This window comes from Geotrypetes seraphini, chromosome 1 (genome assembly GCF_902459505.1).
Source record: "Geotrypetes seraphini chromosome 1, aGeoSer1.1, whole genome shotgun sequence".
Classification (NCBI taxonomy): Eukaryota; Metazoa; Chordata; class Amphibia; order Gymnophiona; family Dermophiidae; genus Geotrypetes; species Geotrypetes seraphini.
The window spans coordinates 384,524,662-384,549,069 of record NC_047084.1 but is presented as its reverse complement, the minus strand read 5'-3'; the positions used below and the strand labels follow the sequence as shown (position 1 = coordinate 384,549,069).

At 41.3% G+C, this 24,408-nt stretch overlaps 1 protein-coding gene across 1 annotated transcript in view; it reads right to left on the bottom strand.

The window, feature by feature from the left end:
- Positions 1 to 1,696: 1,696 nt before the first annotated feature.
- Positions 1,697 to 24,408, bottom strand: part of TRMT10B (tRNA methyltransferase 10B) — a 120,058-nt gene continuing 97,346 nt past the window's right edge. Inside the window, exon 9 of the mRNA XM_033916470.1 lies at positions 1,697 to 2,182. Within this exon, the coding sequence (XP_033772361.1) occupies positions 2,112 to 2,182 (71 nt within the window). The 3' untranslated portion in view covers positions 1,697 to 2,111. The remainder of the gene's footprint in view (positions 2,183 to 24,408) is intronic.

The following is a 24,408-nucleotide window of genomic DNA, read 5'->3' as shown; positions in this document are numbered from 1 at the left end:
AAAAAAAACATCCTGGGGAAAGGAAGGAGGAGAGGGAGATGTCAGACTCTGAGAAGGCCGAATCTTAGGTTGGCCCATGTGCCAATCAGGCCCTAGGTCCCTCCCCGGTGCATCCCACAATGCACTGGGAAGGGGCAGGCCCACCATTTGGAAGACGGTAGGCCTGCCAGCTGGACGAAGGATCCGGCCAGCAATCTGATAAGGTTAGTTGGGGAAGGAGGGTCTGGGGGGTGGGTTGGGGGGTTCAGGGGACTTGGGCTTCTTCCTGCTAGTTTAGGGAGGTTTGGGAGTTTGCCTTCCAGCAGAAGGGTTTGGTCTCCCTCCTGCCGGTTCAGGGTTCGGGGGGGTGTCAGAGGGTGTGTCTTCGGCAGGAGGGCCTGGGCTCCCTCCTGCCTGTATTGTTGGGGGGGGGGTGTCAGAGAGTGTGCCTTTAGCAGGAGGGCCTGGGCCCCCTCCTGCCAGTATTGCCAGGAGTGGGGGTGTCAAGGGGTGTGCCTTTGGCTTGGGATCCCTCCTGCCACGATCGCAAGTTTGTCAGGGGGTGCCAGCAGGAGGGCTTGTGATCCCTCCAGCCAGTTCGCAGCAGTTCGGGGGGAACACGATCGCAGCAGGAGAGATTAGGCATCTCTCCTGCCACGATCGTTGTGGTTGGGGGGGAGGACAGTTACAGGATTCTGTAACCGGCATTTTTTTTGACAGATGCCAGTTACAGAATCCTGCTTTTAGGTGAAGGACTGGCCCCTCCTTCGCCTAAAAGGTTGGGGTTTGGGCGTTTGGGACTTGGGCGATTTTTTGGTCGGGAATGTGTTGTAGGGATAGATGTTGTGGCAGTCTGGGCGAGTAGATTGCTGAACGTGGAGGTAGGCTATTCTAAAAAAAAAACTCAATTTGGATTTTTTTTTGAGAATGGACATTTTCCTGCTGCTAACTTCAGCATCTACTGACTTAGGCCAAAAGGGGACTTAGACATTTTTTTTTATTATGTCCCTCCATGGGTTTTATTCCAAAAGACAGAAAATGAAATAATAGTTCCTCTGATGTATGCCTTGAAGGCATCTCAAAGACTAATCCAATTTGTGTCTTCCTCCTTATTGTTTGTAAAATAATCTTTAATGGCCACATTAATGTGTTCTATAAAATTAGTGGCTTGTATCAGAGTGTTATTGAATCTCCACTGCTTATGTGGCACCATGTTACATATGTTTTTAAGTTTTAATATTACAGATGCATGGTCAGAAATACCAATCGCTTTAATTTCAGCAGAATCTATGTTCTTAACTAGCGTAGGCCTAATGAGAAAATAATCAATCCTTGAATAGGATGAGTGCGAAGCAGAATAGAAAGTATAATTATGGTCAGCAATATATATATTTTTAAAAATTTATGTTCCATATATCATACAATTCTATGTGGATTACAAATTATTCAGGTACTCAAGCATTTTTTCCCTAATTGTTCCGGCGGGCTCCCACTCTATTTAATATATCTGGGGCAATGGGGATTAAGTGACTTGCCCAGGGTCACAAGGAGCAGTGCAGGATTTGAACCCACAACCTTAGGGTGCCGAGGATGTAGCTCTAACCACTGCCTTATTGGGGTGAAAAAGTCTCAGAATTTGGAACTGTGTACCCAATTCGGGTTCTTTTTGTGAATAATTCACATGCCCCTGCTCACATCATAGGCAAAAAAACCCTTATTTTCTTATACTTTTTTATTTGATTTTATCTTATTGTTTAAAAATCATGATGAGCAAGCTATCAACCACCATCATGTTCATTATATTAATTCCACTCAATTGACCCAAGAGTAATCCATGGTAGAAAGAAACTGTAATCAAAACCTTTATAGCTTTATAACTGTTCAATATGCTGCCACTTTGAGCAATTCAAAGTCTTAATGGAAGTGTAGTACTTATCTCAAAGGGTCTCAGATGCTACTTGGATGATTCTTTGTGTTGCTAGAGACGCTTGCAATCATCATCAGCCCTCTTTTAGAGTTTTCTACTGCTTGATCTTGACCACTATTAAGCTGTCATTCACCGACACGGCCTGCACTTTGCAGAGGAGTTGACTCTTGCTGCATCAGGGTATTTTACTCATAGCAGTATTATCTTATCCTGGCAATACTTGTGCTTTACCAATTCCTTCAAACAAACTTTTGATTGGTTTGATAAAAGGCATATCTAAATAGGAACAGAGCAACAACATATAATGCATCAACGTGGTTAAACAAGGGTCAGTTAGTCCACAGTGGACACATCGAGCGTCACATAATATTCTATTTCAATATCAATAGAAAGGTTGGCAAAATCAGAGTATTGATAGAAATACAGAAATATCAAATATCAAATATATAACTACCAAGTGAAGTAATAGGAACTAGCATGACGATCAGTAAAATTAACATATACTTATCATGTTTTGTCTTTGTGGCTAGATTAAATTTTTACCAGGTAGTCAACCAAATTCAAGGGAGAAGTAAAATCTTTTGTGCAGTTATAAATCACTCTCAACTTTGCTGGGAAAAGCATTCCAAATTTAGCTCTCATTTGTTTTAATTCGGCCAATATTCCAATAGCTGTTTTCTGGCCTTGGCTGTTTACTTAAGTCTGGTACAAATAATGAGTGAGCCTCAAATTTAATAGGAGCCTGAGTGCGTGCTTGCTGCATGATTTCCAATACCTGGTTATATCATAGTAACTTTACCACTATGGGTCTTAGGTATTTCTTGCTGTTTGGTTGTTGTTGAGAAGGCACCCGATGTGCACGTTCGATTTCAAATAAATGTGCGAAGGTTAAATTTAAGCTTGTCGGTAAATTCTGATCCAGGAATTTCAGCATGTTGTGGCCTTCACACACTTCAGGTAGGCCCAGGATATGAAAATTGTTTCTTCATGCTCTATTGTGACTTCAAGCTGCATCTCAAATTGAGCGATTCTCTTTACTTGTCTCTGAAGATTGTGAATATTTTCATCAGCAGTTGTAATTTTCAGTTCCGATGTTTCCTTTCTGCCATTGAGATCAGTTAGTTCGGCTTTAAAAGTAGAAATCGCTGATTTAATTTCCTCAATGGCCTGCTTCATAAAGTTGGGCCTCACCAATCAGGAGCTGCGTGTCAAAGCAGCTCCTGACTGATGAGACCCGACTTTAGTACATGAAGAAGCGGTCGGAGCATACCTCAAGTGATTTCCTTCACTCGCCGGCGCTCCAGCTGCCCTCTCCTGCCCGGTCATTCGCGGTTGGAAAATACCACAAATGACCGGGACCGCAAATCGCAGACCGCAAATTCGCGGGGGAGCACTGTATTATATAACAAAGACTTAGCTTAGTCAAAGTCGTTGCTTCACTAGTCCCCCTCCGATGCGTTTCATACTTCTTCAGGGTCGGGGTTACTGTGAGTGCTGCAAAGAAATCTTAAATTAGACCAAGCAAGCTACTGAAAAGAGAGTAACTAAAAACTGTAAAGTGGCTGCTTACCAGAAATCATAAGCAACTCGCTTACTCCATTAGATAATATTCACCATAAGATTACATTTTGCACGCATTTCTTCTAGTAGTGACTGAGAGGTCTTTTCGTCGATTTTACTAATCAGTGTTTTCTGCGGTGAAATCAGTTCGATACTACACCTTTTGCTGGGTTTGTTAGCTGCCATAGTGTATAATACCCGGCTTTAACAAAACCGCAGTGAAAAATTTAAAGAATATTGTTAATTGAAAGCTGCCGGAGCTGTGCCTCTATGCATCCATTCCCTGCGGTGCTCTTTAGTACCCCCCCCCCAACGTCTCCATTTAAAGCATGTGCTTGCATAGTCCCCATGCTCACTCACAAACTATTACTGTTGTCATTCATAGGGTTACCAGACGTCTAGATTTACCCAGACGTCCTTTTTTTAGGCACTTTGTCTGAGCATTGAAAAGCTTCCAGCTTAGGACCGCATCAGGAGGGCATCTGCGCATGCGTGGATGCAATGTGGTGACAGTGCATGCACACATGCATGTGATGTCATCGTGTCAAACCTGCACATGCGCAGATGCCCTTCTGATGCGGCTCCAAGCACAAGAATAGGTTAAGGGGGGCAGAGCAGGGCTGGGTGGTACTTATTTGTTCATCCCAGGAGCTGAATTTCACATGCAAACTTTCTACCCAGATCCTCTGCATGAGTAGCAAACTTGTGCACTACCACATAGGAGATCCCACAGATTAGACCAGTGGTCTCAATTCTCAAACTCAAACCCTTTGCAGGGCCACATTTTGGATTTGTAGGTACTTGGAGGGCCTCTGAGAAAATGGTTAATGTCTTATTAAAAAGAAATGACAATTTTCCATGAAGTAAAACTCTTTATAGTTTATAAATCTTTCCTTTTGGCTAAGTCTTAATAATAATATTGTAATTTATAGCTAAAGGGACATATGATCAAGAAACTGTTTTATTTTACTTTTGTGATTATGATAAACATACCGAGGGCCTCAAAATAGTACCTTGCGGGCCGCATGTGGCCCCCGGGCCGCGAGTTTGAGACCACTGGATTAGACCATTAGGCTCCTTGGTTTAAGGGAGCTCCAAAGAACCCTTGTGTATCTTCCCAGGACATTGATTAGCTCCTGTTAACAGCACCAAATGCTGGCCAGTGGACACCAATACATATGAACATTATTTACCATATTAACAAAGACATGTTTATTTCCTGTCACCTTTTGTACTACCAATAATAATTATAACTGAAAACTCTTGCACCAATGATTGCCTGTCAGAGAAGCTTGCCAGGTTTTGCTATTACACATTCACTCACAGATTCTTACATACCTGATTCTTTTCAGTCCTGAGCCACTGCTTTCAACACATTACACGTACCCTTAATTACCCGTCTTTCAGGTAGAAATACAGACAATAATCCAAAGATGATAAATGGAGTAGAAAGAAAGGTCAAGCTATTGAAAATTTCCACTCCCACAGGTGGTGGGCAAATGAGAAAATCCCAGCAGACATATGACAAACAGATTTTACTTGCCAGCTCATATTCTGTAACCTGGTGAGATGACTCACTGCATATCCATCTGGTGCACTGCCTAATGTGTACATTAAGGCGGAAAGAGGATTTAAACATCTGAATCTATGGGTATGTTCTCTTGCTTTTATTTACAATAATAGAATGAGTCTATTTTTTTCCTTTTCATAGCCAGGGTAGAGAGGAAAGTATGTTTGTTTATCAAATAGGCCTGATGATTTCTTTCAAACAAAATATGGGACCCAACTATCTGAAACATGCCAGATCAGCTTTTAATGATAGCACATTCCATAAAGTAAGTCGCAATGTGAGAATCAGCCATTCCAATGAGGCAGTACAGCATTTAAGTAGATGCCTTCCTCCATTTTGATTCAGTTGTTAACACATATAAGATAGTGGCATGGAATAATTGATGTGAATTGCTTGTACGTACGTATGTTTGTGTGTTTATTAGAATATATTTACCGCCTTTTTGAAGGAATTCACTCAAGGCGGTGTACAGCAAGAATAAGTTAAACATAAGCAATAGACAATTACAGCAGTAAAAATATACAAATTATAATACAAAGTATGGCATAGTATGCTACATTACAATGTCAATACATGATAAAACAATTTAATGGACAGCAAAGCATATAAGCAAAGATGGAGCATTTAGATAGATAAGACAGTAAGAGGAGTAAGAAAATAAGGGGACTAATTTATAGAAAGGTGCACAGGTCATAATGGTGCTAGGATAGGAGTGGATAAACATATCCTGCTATAGCAGGTGTAGCTGATAACACTCCTTGTGTGGGTCTGACTAGCAAGTTAGTTACTACTTGCATTAAAGGCCTGGTTGAAGAGCCAAGTTTTCACATTACCCTTTGCTCTTTCAAAAAAAAACCAAAAAACTAGGACTAGGAAGCATGCAATGAAGCTACTAAGTAGTAGATTTAAAACAAATCAGAGAAAATATTTCTTCACTCAACATGTAATTAAAATCTGGAATTTGTTGCCATAGAATGTAGGGAAAGCAGTTAGCTTAGCAGGGTTTAAAAAAAGGTTTAAGTAATTTCCTACAAGTCTATAACCCAAATACACCAACCACTGGGGAGATATACAATGTTATTCTGTGATGATTATTAAATCACTTTTTATTTTTATCACAGCTCTATAAATAAATAAAATTAAATATAATTATAATTATTGTGAAGTGTTCAGACCAATACCCATAAATTCAGTGATCTCACTGAACTGGGGTATACTTGGGACCATCATATCACTTCTCTTGTCCCTTTGCCAGCCTCCTTCATTTGTATAATACAATGAATCTTATTATGTGTACTTGTAAATAGATAGATTTCACTTATCTTGAAGAAAACTTCAATGGGCTTGGCATCAATCTCCTTAACTTCCAGCTGCGGTGAGATTAAAGTGCTTAAACCTTAAAGTGCTTTGTGCAATTTGTGCTTGCCAATGTCATCCGTGCTTGCTAAAATTAATTGAACTTAAGCCCGGCCCCCCGACTCGAGTTTCGGGTCTTTCGTCAGGAGAGGTCCCTGTTAAAAACACAATTTTAATTAAAACCTAATTAAAACTTAAATTTTGAAGCGGTACTAAATCTCTATACATTAATATGAATCCCATACTATTTGTCACATGGACCTAACTATTTAAATCACTCTTTTTTACAAACCTGTAAGGCTTACTTCTACTGGGTTACCATCGAAAAGAGCACACTGAGAATCTACTGCTTACATGCCTTATATATACTCCATTTTGTTTTTAGTCACTCCCCTTATTACTGCTGAATTCTAACCGGAAATGACGTATCTAGCTTACCGATAGAATTATAAGTTTAACCATTCGATTTCAGAATTAAGACCATATGGGTGCAAGGTATTTTTGTTGAAGATGAGACGTTGTTCTTTTTGCAGCAAGCATTTTGTGATGTCCCCTTCTTGTAGATCTATATGAATCAAAACCATGTACTTTAATTCCTCCAGAGAGTGAGACTTTTGTAGCCAATGGGCTACCAGGGGGGCAGAGATTCTTTCTTTTCGTATATTGCTTAGATGTTCAGTTATTCTTGTTTTTATTTTTCGACTGGTCTGACCAATATATGGGAGACCACAGGGGCACACTATATAATACACCACTCCCTGAGACTCGCAATTAGTGCCCGTAGATAACATAAATTTTTCCTCTCTGGAGGCTGGAAACATTACAAATGATTGCTGCAAAACGTAACTACATAAACGGCAATCCACATGGTTTATGTGGGGGTAAAGAATAATTTCTGAACGACTTATTTCTTTTCTTATATTTCAACATCTCCCCCAGATTCTGGGACCTAGAAAAAGCAAACTTCGGTTTTTCTAACAGAGCTGGATAATATTGGACAATAGGCCAATGTTTTAATATAATCTGTTTGATTGCATTACTGTTGTTTGAATATGGTAATACACAGACTGTATGTTGTTCTTTACTTTTAGCTTTTGATTGCATCAGCCAAGACCTTTGACAAAATTTAGCCCTTTTCCAAGCTCTCTTAATTATTTTGCTTGGATATCCTCGGTCTAAAAATTTTTTATACATGATCTCTGCTTGTTTATCAAAGTCTTGTGTATCTGAACAGATCCGTTTCAGTCGCAAGAACTGTCCTATTGGTATACTATTTTTTAAAACCCGTGGGTGATAACTTTGATATTGGAGATTATTACGATCCGATGGTTTTTTGTGTAGACTGGTGGATATCCTATTTTCTTGAATATAAATTTTTATGTCCAAAAATGACATCTGATATTTGTCTGTATTATATGTAAATTTAACATTCTGATCTTTTTGATTTATTTCTTCTAAGAATTCTTTTAATGTATCTTGATCCCCAGTCAACACAAAAAAACACATCGTCGATGAATCTCCTCCAACATTTTACATAGCGGAAGTGGTTGGATCTGTACACAAACGTCTCCTCAAACTCTGTCATATATAGACAGGCTATGGTCGGGGCTACCGTAGCCCCCATAGCTACCCCTTTAATTTGGTGATAAACGGTGTCTTCAAATTGGAAATAGTTATCAAAGATTACTATTTCTGCTAACTTCTCTAGCATCGTTTTTTTAGAGCTTGAAATTTGTAACTTGGGTAGTTGATCCTTCACTATAGAATAAGCTCCAGATTGGGGGACGTTTGTGTACAGGGCCACCACATCCGCTGTAACTAAAATGGTTCCTTCCTGGAGGGGGTGTTGAAATATACTATCAATTGTTTGCAAAAAATGCATGGAGTCCCTTATGTATGATTTTGCCTTCGAGACATATTGTTTTAAATACCCATCAAGGTATTTGGATAAGGGTTCCAAAATGGATCCTATCCCGGCTACTATTGGTCTTCCGGGCGGATTCGTACTAGATTTGTGTATCTTTGGGATGAAATATATTAGAGGAGTCTTAGGGAACTCATTGGTCAAAAACCTAAATTCTTTTAAACTGATGATATCATCTCCTTTTGCCTCCTGTAATATATTATCTATTCTTTGTTTTATATCGTTTGTTGGATTTTGTGTTAAAATCTTGTAATACGTCTCACCATGTGGGCATTGCCGTTTATGTAGTTACGTTTTGCAGCAATCATTTGTAATGTTTCCAGCCTCCAGAGAGGAAAAATTTATGTTATCTATGGGCACTAATTGCGAGTCTCAGGGAGTGGTGTATTATATAGTGTGCCCCTGTGGTCTCCCATATATTGGTCAGACCAGTCGAAAAATAAAAACAAGAATAACTGAACATCTAAGCAATATACAAAAAGAAAGAATCTCTGCCCCCCCTGGTAGCCCATTGGCTACAAAAGTCTCACTCTCTGGAGGAATTAAAGTACACGGTTTTGATTCATATAGATCTACAAGAAGGGGACATCACAAAATGCTTGCTGCAAAAAGAACAACGTCTCATCTTCAACAAAAATACCTTGCACCCATATGGTCTTAATTCTGAAATCGAATGGTTAAACTTATAATTCTATCGGTAAGCTAGATACGTCATTTCCGGTTAGAATTCAGCAATAATAGGGGGAGTGACTAAAAACAAAATGGAGTATATATAAGGCATGTAAGCAGTAGATTCTCAGCGTGCTCTTTTCGATGGTAACCCAGTAGAAGTAAGCCTTACAGGTATGTAAAAAAGAATGATTTAAATAGTTAGGTCCATGTGACAAATAGTATGGGATTCATATTAATGTATAGAGACTTAGTACCGCTTCAAAATTTAAGTTTTAATTAGGTTTTAATTAAAATTGTGTTTTTAACAGGGACCCCTCCTGACGAAGGACCCGAAACTCGAGTCGGGGGGCCGGGCTTAAGTTCAATTAATTTTAGCAAGCACGGATAACATTGGCAAGCACAAATTGCACAAAGCACTTTAAGGTTTAAGCACTTTAATCTCACCGCAGCTGGAAGTTAAGGAGATTGATGCCAAGCCCATTGAAGTTTTCTTCAAGATAAGTGAAATCTATCTATTTACAAGTACACATAATAAGATTCATTGTATTGTACAAATGAAGGAGGCTGGCAAAGGGACAAGAGAAGTGATATGATGGTCCCAAGTATACCCCAGTTCGGTGAGATCACTGAATTTATGGGTATTGGTCTGAACACTTCACAATAATTATAATTATATTTAATTTTATTTATTTATAGAGCTGTGATAAAAATAAAAAGTGCTACAAGTCTATAAGCCATTATTAAGATGGACTTGAGGAAACCCACTCCTTATTCCAAAGATAAGCAGCATAAAATGTTTTACTCTTTGGGATCTTGCCAGGTACTTGTGACCTGGATTGGCTACTTTTGGAAACAGGATACTGAGCTTGGTGGATCTGTAGCAGATCTTCAGTTTCATCCTTCATATTCTGGTTCTTTTAAATATGTTATTTATTTATTTATTTAATTCATTTTCTATCCCGTTTTTCCCAAAGAGCTCAGAACGGGTTACAGGTTAAACATACATAATGTACAGCAGGGGTGTCAAACTCAATCACATAAGGGGCCAAAATCTAAAATATAGGCTAAGTTGCGGGATAAATTTTTTATTAAGATATTTAGGGGTCCTTTTATTAAGGTACGCTGATTTAGCGTGCGCTAAATGCATACCTTAATAAAAAGACCCCTTAGTCTTAGTAGAAGTATAGGGTTACAACCTCTCCAACCCCACACCGGCTCTGTGATGTAAACATAATAAATAAAAAAGGCTTTTCCTCTCTCTTTTAGGTCTTAGTTCATACTTGCTGTCTAACACCAGCTATGGCAGGATACATATTTCAAATCTGACATATTGTAATCACAAAACAGAACATAAAATTATTTTTTTCTACCTTTTATTGTCTGGTCATTATTCAAATCACTTTGGTCCCAGGTTCTGGTTGTCTTCTGATAACTTGCTTGCCAGGGTCTCCTGCCCATTTGTCATTTCCTTCTTTCTCTGTGCATCTTCCATCTCTGTCCTCCCCTTCCATTTCCCTTCCCTCCCCCGGCGGTCTGGCATCTTTTCTTTTCTCGTCTCTATCCCTGCAGCTACAGCGATGGACTCCACCATCCCCAGATCCACCAGAGCATGTGGCAAAGAGCGGAGGAAGCAGAGAGAAAGTTAGTAGGAGTTGAGCGGTGATAGCAGAGAGGAGCGGAGATAGCAGAGTGGAGCGGACAGAGCAGAGAGGAGCAGAGAGACAGGCAGGCAGAGCAGAGATAGCTGAGAGGAGCAGAGAGCTGAGCGGAAACAGCAGAACTAGCAGAGGGGGAAGCGGATAGAGCGGAGAAAGCAGGTCAGAGGAGCGGACCGAGCAGAGTTGAGGGGAAGAGGCGAGAGATAACTCCGCCTACCCCCCCGACGTCACCAGCCAAACTCTCCCATAAAAGGGAAGGAGCCAACAGCGCGCAGCCGTTTGGCGCGCGGCGAAGGCAAGCGGCAAAGGCACTCAGCTTAGCGAGAGCGCCTTTGCGAAGGACCTCAAGAAGGGCCTCAAGGAAGGGCTCCGGATAACCGCCAAGGTAAGGACTCAACACATAACAAGGCGGAGTACAACCACCAGACACATACAACTAGCTAATTAACTTTTAGACTATCTTCTAAAATTTCTATCAAACCTTCAAACCAGGCAGACCTTTCTAACTAGCCAACAAGCAGACAGACCTCTCTAACTAAACAACAGGCAGATCTTACCAGTCACTCTATCCTTCAAGCTTTCAAACTATTTAACAGGCAGACCTTCAAGCTTTCAAACTATTTAACAGGCAGACCTTTCTAGCCAACTAACACACAGGCAGACTTAACTAACAAATAACTAACTAACTACCTCTATCCTTCAAACATTCAAACTATCTGACAGGCAGACTTTTCTAGCTAACTAACGAACAGGCAGACATAACTAACTAATAACTAACTATCAAATATCTAACAACAACAAAAAAAAATCCTTAAAAATGGCAGGAAGAACTAGAAGCAACAAGACTACAATCAAGACCGGCAGTCCAGTCACTAAAGGGATCCAGGGTATGGCCACGGTCCACGTGCAGACGGAGGGAGAGCCAGGACGGAGGGCAGAGGTCTCTGCACAGACCGAGGCCATCCCCAAGCAGAAGACTACAGTCTCCACACAGACAGAAGAGATGGATCAGCTAGATGGAGACATCTTGCAGAAGCTGAGGAGCCTAAGAGAGGAGGTAAAGCGCTTAAGAAGCATCAGAGAAAACGAGGCCTTCATCAACGGAGTCATCCAGGAGCTGTCCCATATCACTGAGCAGGAGCCAGACAAAACCATCCTCAAGACGCCCAAACCGACCAAACCTGCAACTTTGAAACCAACGATTGGGGTACAAGAAGAGGCTGGAGACGCTGACTCCTAGCAGCTGGTAACTTCCTCCACAGGCAAACACAGAAGACCTTCCTCTTCTTCCGTCTCTTTCTCTCGCATACAGAGCAGTTTTACATCAACCCCACAAATCTCCTTGAGGAACAGATTCCAGCTACTACAGGAAGGACCAGCCAATGAGGTACAGGAAGTTGTCCAACAGACGGATCCGGCTCAGCAGACAACAGATCAGCTCCCCCCAAAGAAGCGCAGAGTGGTAGTCATTGGGGACTTCCTGCTGAGGGGCACCGAGGGACCAATTTGCAGACCAGATATGCAATCAAGAGAGGGTTGATGTCTGCCAGGAGCCAGGATCCGAGATGTAACCGCCTGCCTAGACAGACTCATCAAGCCCCAAGACCACTTCCCCATGCCTCTCATCCACGTCGGAACGAATGACACTGCCAGGAACACCCCGGAGAAATACCTGAAGACTTTGGAGCCCTAGGTGAGAAGCTGAGGTGAATGGAAACGCAGGTAGTCTTCTCCTCGATCCTCCCAGTAAGGGGTAAGGGAAGAGCCAAGTAGGATCGTATCCAGAGGACAAACGACTGGCTGCACGGATGGTGCAAGGACATGAACTTCGGATTCCTGAACCATGGAGAGGCGCTGCAAGGACTACAGGGACCAGACGGGCTCCACCTGACCAGAAGGAGAAAGAACATCTTTGGACACCGACTAGCCCGCCTGCTTTGTAGGGCTTTAAACTAGGTAAGTTGGCGTAGTAAGTAACCATCCTGGTGAGGTAAGTACACACTCCATTTCTGAGTCTGAGGTAAGTACACACATTGCAAACAGTACTATAGGAGTCAAATTAACTCAAGCGGGAAAATCTCCACAGAGACATAGCAAACACAAGATATGGAGGGTTATGTACATTAATGCCCACAGTTTGGGCATTAAAATTCTGGAATTGGAGATGGAAATGAGGAACGCTGACCTAGATGTGATGGCGATATCCGAGACTTGGTTCACGGACTCCCATGGGTGGGATATGGCTATACCGGGATACAACTTACTTCGTCGAGACAGAGAGGGCAAAATAGGAGGAGGGGTAGCACTATACACTAAAGAGGACATCAAAGTTACCAAAATCGCAGATGTTAAGTACAGCGGGGAATCCCTCTGGGTGAACTTGGCCAGGGGGAATGACACATGCCTGTATCTTGGCGTTGTATACAGACCTCCAAGGCAACAGGATGACATGGATATAGAATTAATCGAGGACATAGAGAATATCACTTTGCGTGGAGACACAGTATTGTTAAGGGACTTCAATATGCCTGCTGTGGATTGGAACAAATTTTGCACTACGACCAGCGACAGCAGAAAGCTATTAACCTCCATAAAGGAAGCAAGACTCAGACAAATGGTATTAGAGCCCACTAGGGATCAGGCGATACTGGGCCTGATACTCACCAACGGAGAAAGTGTCACAGAGGTTTCGGTAGGCTATACATTGGCCTCCAGTGACCACAACATGGTATGGTTCAACCTCAGGAAAGGTTTCACTAGATCAAACACATCAACCAAGGTCCTCAAGTTTAAGGGCATTATCTTCAAAAGCATGGGAGATTTCGTCCATCGGGCACTGCAAAACCAAGCCGAAACAGATAATGTAGAGGTAATGTGATCAACTCTGAAATCAACCCTACACGAAGCAACCAACTGCTATATAAAATCAGTAAGTAAACGGCGAAGAAACAATAGACCACAGTGGTTCTCTGCGGAGATCTCAGACCTCATAAAAAAGAAGAAAAGAGCATTCATCTCCTGCAAACAATCAGGAAAGCAGGAATCTAAGGAAGACTATCTGGCCAAGTCAAAAGCAGTCAAAACAGCAGTCAGAGAGGCCAAACTCCGAATGGAGGAGAATCTAGCGAAGAGCATTAAGAAGGGTGATAAATCCTTCTTCAGGTATATTAGTGACAGAAAAAGAAACACAGATGGGATAGTACACCTTAGGAAACCAGACGGGAATTATGTAGAATACTTCTGCTTAGTCTTCACCTGCGAGGAGCTGGGATCTGGCCCTCAGCTGCAGACAAGGGAAAGCTCGGAAGACCCGTTTCGAAATTTCAAGTTTATGCCCATCAGTGTCTACTATGAGCTATCAAGACTCAAAGTGAACAAAGCTATGGGACCAGACAAACTACACCCCAGGGTGCTTAGGGAGTTGAGTGACGTCCTGGCGGAACCGTTATCCGCGCTCTTCAATCTTTCCCTGAGTATAGGAAGTGTCACGTTGGACTGGAAAACGGCTAACGTCATTCCACTCCACAAAAAAGGATGCAGGACGGAGGCTGCGAATTACAGACCGGTGAGTCTCACATCGATAGTGAGTAAACTCATGGAAACACTAATTAAATACAAACTGGATACGATCCTGAATGAGGAGAATCTACGAGATCCCCACCAACATGGATTTACAAAGGGAAGGTCCTGCCAATCCAATCTGATCAGCTTCTTTGACTGGGTAACAAGAAAGCTGGATATGGGGGAGTCCCTGGACATCGTGTACTTGGACTTCAGCAAAGCGTTTGATAGCGTCCCACACCGCAGGTTATTGTGCAAGATGAGTTTGATTGGATTAGGTGAAACATTAACTGCATGGGTTAAGGAGTGGCTTAGAAGTAGACTTCAGAGGGTGGTGGTGAACGGTACCCTCTCCGAAACGTCGGAGGTGATCAGCGGAGTGCTGCAGGGCTCAGTCTTGGGCCCGATCCTATTTAACATCTTCATAAGGGACTTGGCTGAGGGGCTTCGAGGTAAAATTACATTATTCGCCGATGACACCAAACTATGCAACATAGTAGGCAAAAGCACAGTGCCCGACAGTATGATGCAGGACCTACTCCTACTGGAGCAATGGTCAAAGACTTGGCAACTAAGTTTCAATGCCAAAAAATGTAAGGTCATGCACCTTGGCAGCAGAAACCCATGCAGAACTTACACCCTAAATGGTGAGACCCTAGCAGGGACTGCAGCAGAACGAGACTTGGGAGTGATCATTAGTGAAGACATGAAGACCGCCAATCAAGTGGAGAAAGCTTCATCCAAGGTTAGACAAATCATGAGTTGTATCCGCAGAAGTTTCATCAGCCGAAAGCCCGAAGTCATAATGCCGTTGTACAGATCCATGGTGAGACTTCATCTGGAATACTGTGTACAATTCTGGAGGCCACATTACCAAAAAGATGTGCTGAGAGTTGAGTCGGTTCAGCGAATGGCTACCAGGATGGTCTCGGGACTCAATCTTCCGTATGAGGAACGACTGGGTAAGTTGCAGCTATACTCACTCGAGGAACGCAGAGAGAGGGGAGACATGATTGAGACGTTCAAATATGTCATGGGCCATATCGAGGTGGAAGAAGACATCTTTGTTCTTATAGGACCCACGGCATCAAGAGGGCATCCGTTGAAAATCAGGGGTGGGAAATTTCATGGCGATACCAGGAAGTACTTCTTCACCGAAAGGGTGGTGATCGCTGGAATAATCTTCCACTACAGGTATTTGAGGCCAGCAGTGTGCCAGATTTTAAGAAAAAATGGGATAGGCATGTGGGATCTCTTCATGGAGGAGGCTAGGGGGTGGGTCATTAGAGTGGGCAGACTAGATGGGCTGTGGCCCTTTCTGCCATCATTTTCTATGTTTCTATCTCCTTTTCTGGACTACCCTTACATTCAGCATCTCTCCCTCCTTCCCCACCACCCCAGGGTCCACCATTTCTTCCCAACTACCCTCCTATCCAGTACCTCTATATTCCCTTCCCGCCTCCATACCATCCCTTGTGTCCAACTTCTCTCTGTTTCTGTTCCTTCCCTCCCTCCAATCCATTGTCCACCATCTCTCCTTTTCTCAACTACCCTTTCATCCAGCATCTCTCCCTCCTTCCCCACCACCTCAGGGTCCACCACCTCAGAGTCCACCATCTCTCCCTTTCTCTTCCCAACTACCCTCATATCCAGTATCTCTATCCACCCCTCCACATCCCTGCAGCTACAGTAATGGACCCCACCATCCCCAAATCCACCATCTCTCCTTTTCTCAACTACCCTTTCATCCAGCATCTCTTCCTCCTTCCCCACCATTCCAGGGTCCATCATTTCTCCCTTTCTCTTCCAAACTACCCTCCTATCCAGTATCTCTATCCCCCATCTACACCATCCTTTGTGCCCAACTTCTCTCCCTTTCTTTTCCTTCTCTCCCTCCATCCTATCATCCACATCTCTCTCCCTCTCCTCTGTTTTTAGACCCATTATTTCTTCCCCTCCCTCCACCCTCAGTCCGGCATATGCACGTTTCTTTGGATCCCTCTTTCCCTCCCTCCATGTACTTTTACACCAGGACCCGCAACCACCCCTCCCCCCTTTGAAAGCCTGCATGTTTTCTCCCTTCTTTACACCAGGGCCCGCCTTCTTTCTAGCATCCTCTGGCTTCCCAGTCTCACCTTCAAAGCAGCCTGCAGAGGATCGCCGATGCTGTAGCAAACTTAGCAGGCTGCCATCAGCCTCCACAGCATGTTCCCTCTGCCATGGTCCCGCCCCTTCTCTGATGTATGGGACCATGGCAGAGAAAACATGCTGCAGAGGTCAACGGCAGCCTGCTAGGTTTTCTACAGCCGACTGGCGATCCTCTGCAGGCTGCTTTGAAGATGAGACTGGGAAGGAGGGAGGGAAGCAACAGAGGGCCAAATCTAATTGGTTAAATTTGCCATAGTTACAGTGCAAGATTTTCTGATACAAGTTTTTATCCTAACGTGACATATACTGGGATCTAGTAGCTATGTACATTTCTTTGTAATCCTTTGGTCATGGGCAGGGGAGTTAGGTGAAGAGGTATGTTTTTATTCCTTTCCTAAAGTTGAAGAGTCCCTCAAGGGATCTAATCTGCGGGGCAGTTGATTCTAGTGGCTTAGTATGAAGTGAGAGTAGGAAAGTCGTTTGGCAGTTTGCAGTTGAAGGGCACAGCCAGGGAGTGTTTTGAGGCATATTTTATCTTGGGAGTGGAGGGACCTGTTTGGCATGTACAGAGGGAGCTTGGTCATCATGTAGCCAAGTGCCATGTCGTGCAAGGATTAGAATGCTAGCATCAGGCCCTTGAAGGATTTGAACGCTAGCATGAGGCCCTTGAAGGCACTACGTTTGGCTATGGACAGTCAGTGAGCTGCCAATAGAGCCTGGGAGACAGGGTCACGGATATGGAGATTTTTAGAAGTCTGATTGCTGCATTTTGTACATGCTAGAGACGCTGTACATTCTTCGCCAAAAGACTGTTGAATAACGCGTTGCAGTAATCCAGGCGGGAGAGTACTAAGGCATAGAGTAGTTAGCTGAAGTCAGATTATGAAAAGTAGTTCCTTATTCTTTGGAGTTCTCACAGGTAGTAAAATGAGGAAGATACCACCTCAGAGATATGGTTAGAGAGCATTAGGTTGGAGTCAAGGAGTATTCCTAGGCTGCTTACTTGGTCTTTTGAAGTTATGGTAGTCAAGTCCCAGTGTAGTGAGGGATAGGCACAGTTGCAGCGTTCTTTGTGGATCTAAAGGAGTTCCGTTTTGGAGGTGTTTAGTTGCAATTTGTTGAATATGTTACTTCACACCTGATAAAAAATAAGTTTAGGATGCAATTCATTGTTCTGACCAAGTATATTTTAGGTAATAATGGTACTCAGAATTATTTGGGCATAAAAGCAGCCATATTAGGAAAGATCAAAGGTCTGTCAAGCCCAGCATTCTGTTTCCAGTAGTAACCAATCCAAGTCACAAGGATCTCAAAAAATAGTTAAATTTCATCTAAAATTTCATCTCCAAAGCACATATAACAACAAAAACAAGATTCCAGTTTTCTCGCAGAATATGCTATTATGATTTTACACCACTGTGAAGTATGCTTAAAACTGTGAAAATGCAGTCCAATACATGAATCTTTGTATAAACATAGCAGAAAATCTTGAGAAATACCCTAAACAAAATCATTCTGTGTTGAATGAATATCCAGAATAATTCCAAATTTGGATAAAGGATCTCAGACTAGAACATATACTGTATTTGACGGTAAAGTGATGCTGGACACCAGGTCTTTCGTTTACCAAAGATATCCTAAACTTAAGAGATGTGCACTAGACAAAATTAAAAATTCATTGTTGGCTTGTTTCACAACTGATGTCCTTTTTGTTCTTGTATTTTGTTATCAATAAAATGATATTAAACTAAAAAAAATTCAGGGTGAAGAAGTGGTCTGCTAGTTAGATCAATGTATTGCGAACCAGGGAAACCAGAGTTTAAATGCCATTTTCCCACTGACATTCTTTCAAAGTCACTCTCACTCTTCTTTCCTCAGGCAAACATTTAGGGGGTAATATTCAGCCCCCAGAAATAAGCAGCTTGTAAGTTACACCGAGACTCAGGCTGATTTAACGCCAGATATTCAATGCCAGAGCATGCGTGGCATAGGACATTGAATATCCAGGTATGGGCGCTGACCTCAAGGTTAACTGGGCACTGCCAATATTTAGACCAGTGCCTGATTAATTCAGTGCATAGCGTTAGGACAGTCTTATTGCTGTCCTAACTATATGTCTGTGTTTATTGAGAGCTTCTATACCATTGCTAATGACTGGGAAGTCAATTCAGAGCAGTTTACATGAGCTTCTGTAGAGGTGTTAAAATATATGGGATCAATACAGAGTTACAAGGGACTTCTGTAAGGGTGTTACAATACAGAGCTTTTAATACTGGCATATTTATGCCATAATCAATCATCCCATGGGAGGGGTCTTATACAACCTGGGACAATCAGAGCCTCAGGCCACTCCCCAGTGCATCCCAAGATGCACTGGGGAGGGGAATTCCCTTTTAGACAACACAGGCAGCTGGCAGGAGTGAGTCCGTGTCTTTCCCATTCTTCAACTTTGAGGTGGGGGGGGGGGCGCAGGGAGCAAAGGGATTTTTTTTAGCTTGCCAGCGGGAGAGAGTAGGCATCTCTCCCGCTATGGGGGGGGGGGTACTTGCCAGCGGTGGAGAGTAGGCATCTCTCCCACTACAGGGGGGTTGGGTTAGTCACGGTAAGGTTTTTAGTGCAGCGGCAGAGTGTGGGCATCTCTCCCACTACAGGGGGGGGGGGTCGGTCGGGTCACGGTAGTGCAGTGGGAGAGTGCGAGCATCTCTCTCGCTGTTGTTGTGTTTTTGTTTTGGGTTTTACAGCAGCGTTGACAACATTTTTTTCTGTGCATGTGCCCATCAGCCATGGGCACATGCAAATTAGTAAATCTTCGCTGCTGTCTGCCAACCTCATTTGCATGCACGATTTTTTAAGAATGTCTTGTATTACTTTTAAAATTTTGCTTTTGGTATTTAAAACTCTTTCCACTAATGAACCTCAGTTCATTAATAAATTACTTATCCCTTATAGCACTTCGCGTTCTCTCCAGTTCACTAATCAAAAGCTTATAGTAGTCCCCTCTTTGAAAGTTATTGGAACTCGACGACATGATATGTTTTCAGTGATGGCTCCGCAACTTTGGAACACCTTGCCTCAGCATTTAAGAGAGGAAAATGATTTGACTCGTTTTAAAAGTAACTTAAAGAGTTTTCTTTTTAAAGATGCTTTTAATCTTTGACCAAAGGGCCGCTGTGTGAGCGTACTGCTGGGCATGATGGACTACTGGTCTGACCCAGCAGCGGCAATTCTTATGTTCTTGGATTCGGTATCTAAAACAACTGCGTTAGCAGACCATTGCTTTTTAACGTGGGCTTTTGAAAATCCTGCCTCCAGTGTATCCACCTGTCCAGGGAATCTCCGAGACTGTCCCTGGACTCTCATCACACACATACCAACTTTCACCCTCCATTCTAAACACATACTTATGTGAGTGGGGCACAGTAAGCACTGCAGCCTTTGGGCCCTATCACACCAACGGCCTTCCATTTTGGATTCTAGATCATTCATGCTGTTCCTGTAAATCACCTCCTTAGTCATCAGGTCTTCCTGGGCTCTCCACTGTCTTTGTTGCAGACTCAAGATGCCTGATCTCCAGGCATCCCTGCCTGTACCATTGTACCATTGTGCCTGTACCATTGTGGCTAAGCCCATTCCTTCTTTATTCCAGGAGTGTGTGGTGCAGTGGTTGAAGCTACAGCCTCAGCACCCTGGGATTGTGGGTTCAAACCCCACGCTGCTCCTTGTGACCCTGGGCAAGTCACTTAATCCTCCATAGCCCCATTTACGTTAGATAGATTGTGAGCCCACTGGGACAGATAGGGAAATGCTTGAGTACCTAATTGTAAAACCGCTTAGATAACCTTGATAAGCGGTATATAAAATCCTAATAAACTTGAAACTTCCATAGTAGCAGTGGCGTACCTAGCATATGTGATACCCAGGGCCCATCATTTTTTGACACCCCCCAACCCATCTGTATGAAAAACATGATTTTTAGTAAGTTTCAAGTTTTATTTTAGTTTGATGAATCGCTTATTTAGTTTTACTAAGCGAGATACAACATTAACCCTTTCAGGACCAAGGGACATATTTGTCCCATAACTTTAAAATCCTATAAATTTTGATTGGGATAGTCTACAGTTCTAAATTTGATATGTACGGATTCCATATGATACTGCCTTTATGTAAACAAACTGGTTCCGACATTCATTCATTAGCGTCGTTGCTAGATTGACGAGAAGATTCACTTGCCACACTGTCCATAAGCCAGAAGTGTGATTTTTTTTAAATAAAAATAATGATATTTCACAAAAAAAAATCAATTTTTTGGCATCTGCAAGCCCTTTTTACCATAAAAATGTCGTCAAAACCACAAAAATTGGCCTATGATCCTTATGGTCCTGAAAGGGTTAATAAAAATATAAGCATATATTTAGACATACCATTTAAAATTTAAAATAGTGGGTTAGACAAATAGACTTACAGTCCAATCAATACACAAGGTAAAAAGGAGCAGAACTACAATTCAGTGCTTTAAAGTACAAAGGAGAACCATATATGGAAAGAACATTAGGAAGGGAAGAGTGAGAACCAAGAAGAAAACTAATATAAAATTTGGGCATAATTTAAAGATTAAAAGCATCTTTAAAAAGAAAACTCTTTAAGTTACTTTTAAAACGAGTCAAATCATTTTCCTCTCTTAAATGCTGAGGCAAGGTGTTCCAAAGTTGCGGAGCCATCACTGAAAACATATCATGTTGTCGAGTTCCAATAACTTTCAAAGATGGGATACTAAAAGCTTTTGATTAGTGGACCGAAGAGAATACGAAGTGCTATAAAGGATATGTAATTTATTAATGAATTGCGGTTCATTAGTGGAAAGGGTTTTAAATACTAAAAGTAAAATTTTAAAAGTAATAGGATGGTTACTTGGGAACCAGTGAGATTTAATAAGAAAAGGTGTTTCATGATCATATTTTTTACCGTTATGGATGAGTTTAACGGCAGTATTCTGAATTATCTGAAGACGCTTCTTTTCTTTTTGCGTGATACTTATTAGTAAAGAGTTACAGTAATCGAGTTTTGCAATAATTAAAGAGTTGATTAATATATTTAGCGATTTTGGCTCCAGAAACTTAGAAATCGAGCGAATCATTTGTAACCTATAAAAACAAGATTTGACGTTATTACTTATGTGTTCGTGATAAGAAAGTTTATCATCAATGGCGACTCCCAGTATTTTGAATGAAGTTACCAAATCCAAGTGAATATTATCCAGATTAAAAGGGGCACACTCAGGCTTATTCCTTTCTTCCATGGAAAAAGTAAAGCTTTTGGTTTTCTGTATGTTTAAAGCTAATAAGCTGGAATTTAGCCAATGTTTAACCCTCTCAAGCTTTTTATTAATCTCAAGTATTTCCTCTTTATTTTCTGGATTTAGAGGGTGTGAAAGTTGAATATCATCAGTGTGTGTAAAGGTGGTGAAGCCTATAGACTGGCATAAACTTAGCAGAGGTGACAGAAAGATGTTGAACAATAAATGGAGATAGGATGGATCTTTGAGGGATACCATAGTTAAGAGTGTAAGGTTTGGAGACAGTGTCATTAAAGTTAACTTTAGATGATCGATTGGAAAGAAAAGAGCTGAACCATTCTAGTATTTGGTCACAGATGCCTATGGACGTCAGTCTATCAAGAAGTAAAACATGATCAATAGTGTCAAATGCTGCTGACAAATCTAAAGAACAGAGGATGACAGAGTTATGATGATCTAGGTGATAAAGTATATTTGTGATCAGACCGATCAGTCTGTAGAGTGATTTTTCCTAAACCCTGTTTGATTTGGATGTAAAGCATTAGTTGATTCGACAAAATCTGATAGTTGATCAAATACTATTCTTTCTGTTAGTAACAATCCACACGTCACACAACAAGAGTGTACCTAGGAAAGGCAGCATCTTACATACTTCAGTGAGCAGTAGAATATCAATACTCCCATTGTAAAACTAAACAAGCCAGATTAGTACAGATCAATTCTGCACAGTCAATCCTAATCTTTCATACACAGTCAATCCAATCTTTCATACACACAGAGCACAGAAAATCCCTTCACCTAATATGGAATATGGAATCACAAACTAACCCCTCCCCCTTTTACAAAACTGTAGTGTGGTTTTTAGCCACGGAGGTAAAGCTCAGACACTCATAGAATTCTGAGCGTCGAAACTGTTACCATGGCCGGTGCTAAAAACGCTCTAAGGTTTTGTAAAAGGGGGGATAAAATAGAAATACATAGACAAAGGTTAAACTGAACCACCAAGAAGCTGGACTCTGCATACAATGCAACACTACAGAAATAGTGACGCATGTCCCCTAATATTGTACAAAATATAAAGACAGCAGATGTAAATTTGAAAAAACAGAGAAATAGAATCATGATGTCTTCTATGTATGCTCATATCTTCCACTTTATTGTGACTTGTTTTTTCGCCAATGCTAGAAAGTGCGAGATTTAATTGTCTATTTTAAATGGTGAGTCCTTTTCAACAGAATTTATAATTTTTTATTTATTTTTTTAACATTGAATGCACTCATTTAAGTTTCTTTTTGTACTTTTAGAAGCGCTGAACTAAAAGGTTCTTGTACCGGGGAGATGTTATTACTACTCCCCTGTGGAATACATGGTACCTTACCACCACTTCTCAGTCCTTTTCACACATCACCTACTTTTAGATATGTTCAGTTCTCACTTACACCTTATGGTCTTTTTCACACATCACTTCTTACATCTTGTAGGTCTTTTTTTGCATTTTATCACACTGAGATAGAACCTCGTGATTTTGGATTGGTAGCTTTTACACTCTTGCATAGAGCCATAAGAATCTGGATATACAGCACTCTTCTATTTTCCCGCTGGTCAAAAACTCTTTCTACATTCACTACATTGAGATCGAACCTTTGCATAGTATATAATTTGAACGGAGCCATAAATATTCTTACATGGCCGTTTATCAAATATATTATAATTTTATTCTCAAGCTTTGGTTCTTCAGTGTTTTGGTATAACATAACTTTTCTCTGAAATTTTGGATTTTATGGAATTCTTTTTCAGCGATTGACAAAGCAGGAAGCATTTCAATCCCCCAAAGTAACCCACTCAACTCTAACTCTTCTGGAAATGTCCAGATAACCTCTTTTGTAATCCACCTTGAACCGCAAGCTAATGGTGGAATAAAAGTCACTAATGTAATATAATGTCTATTTGCTGATACTACAAGATTGCCATCTGCTGGGTATGTTTTGAATTGCATACACTTTTAATTAAAATTCATATTCACTTCTCAAATACATTACTTATTAGCTTTAAATGTCACATATATTTTACTTTTACTTCATATTACAGTACAATTTTAAATATCACTTTTTTATACTCATTTTCATGTGTTGGCAAACATTAATTAGGTATGGGTTCATATCACACTATTATGAAATTTTATCATTTGTTCCTTCATACTCATTTTAAATGCGATTGTAGGGTATATTATGTATGTGTTCAGTATTTTAATTCTCAATTTATTATATGTTTTATATCGTGTAGATGATATATTAATTTTATTTTTATTAAGCTCTTAATCATTCTCATCATTAATTTATTACTTTTTTCTGTAAGTCTTGATGTTAGCATTTATTTGTTTCTTGTTTACCGTTAATTATTAATTGTTCCTTTAAACATTAACTGTACCCCTGAGACAGGCCTTTGTGCCGAAACATAGACTGTGTTGGGTCTACAACACATGCCTATAATACAGTGTCCAACAACAGATTGATCGCAACTTTAAGGATTTTAGATCCAATAAGAAATATAGACTGTCCATAGATTTGAAATCTTGTAATATGAGTATTATCTCGGGTTGATGAGCACATAACCAACAGAGCAGCAAGTAGCTCACAGGAGTGGCCTGTGAACAAGAGGATCCAGATCCACATCTGACTTCACCAAGTGCATTTGTGACAGAAATTCAAACCCCCCAAATTACCTACTGTACCTAAACATAATATATAGGGAATTGTATCT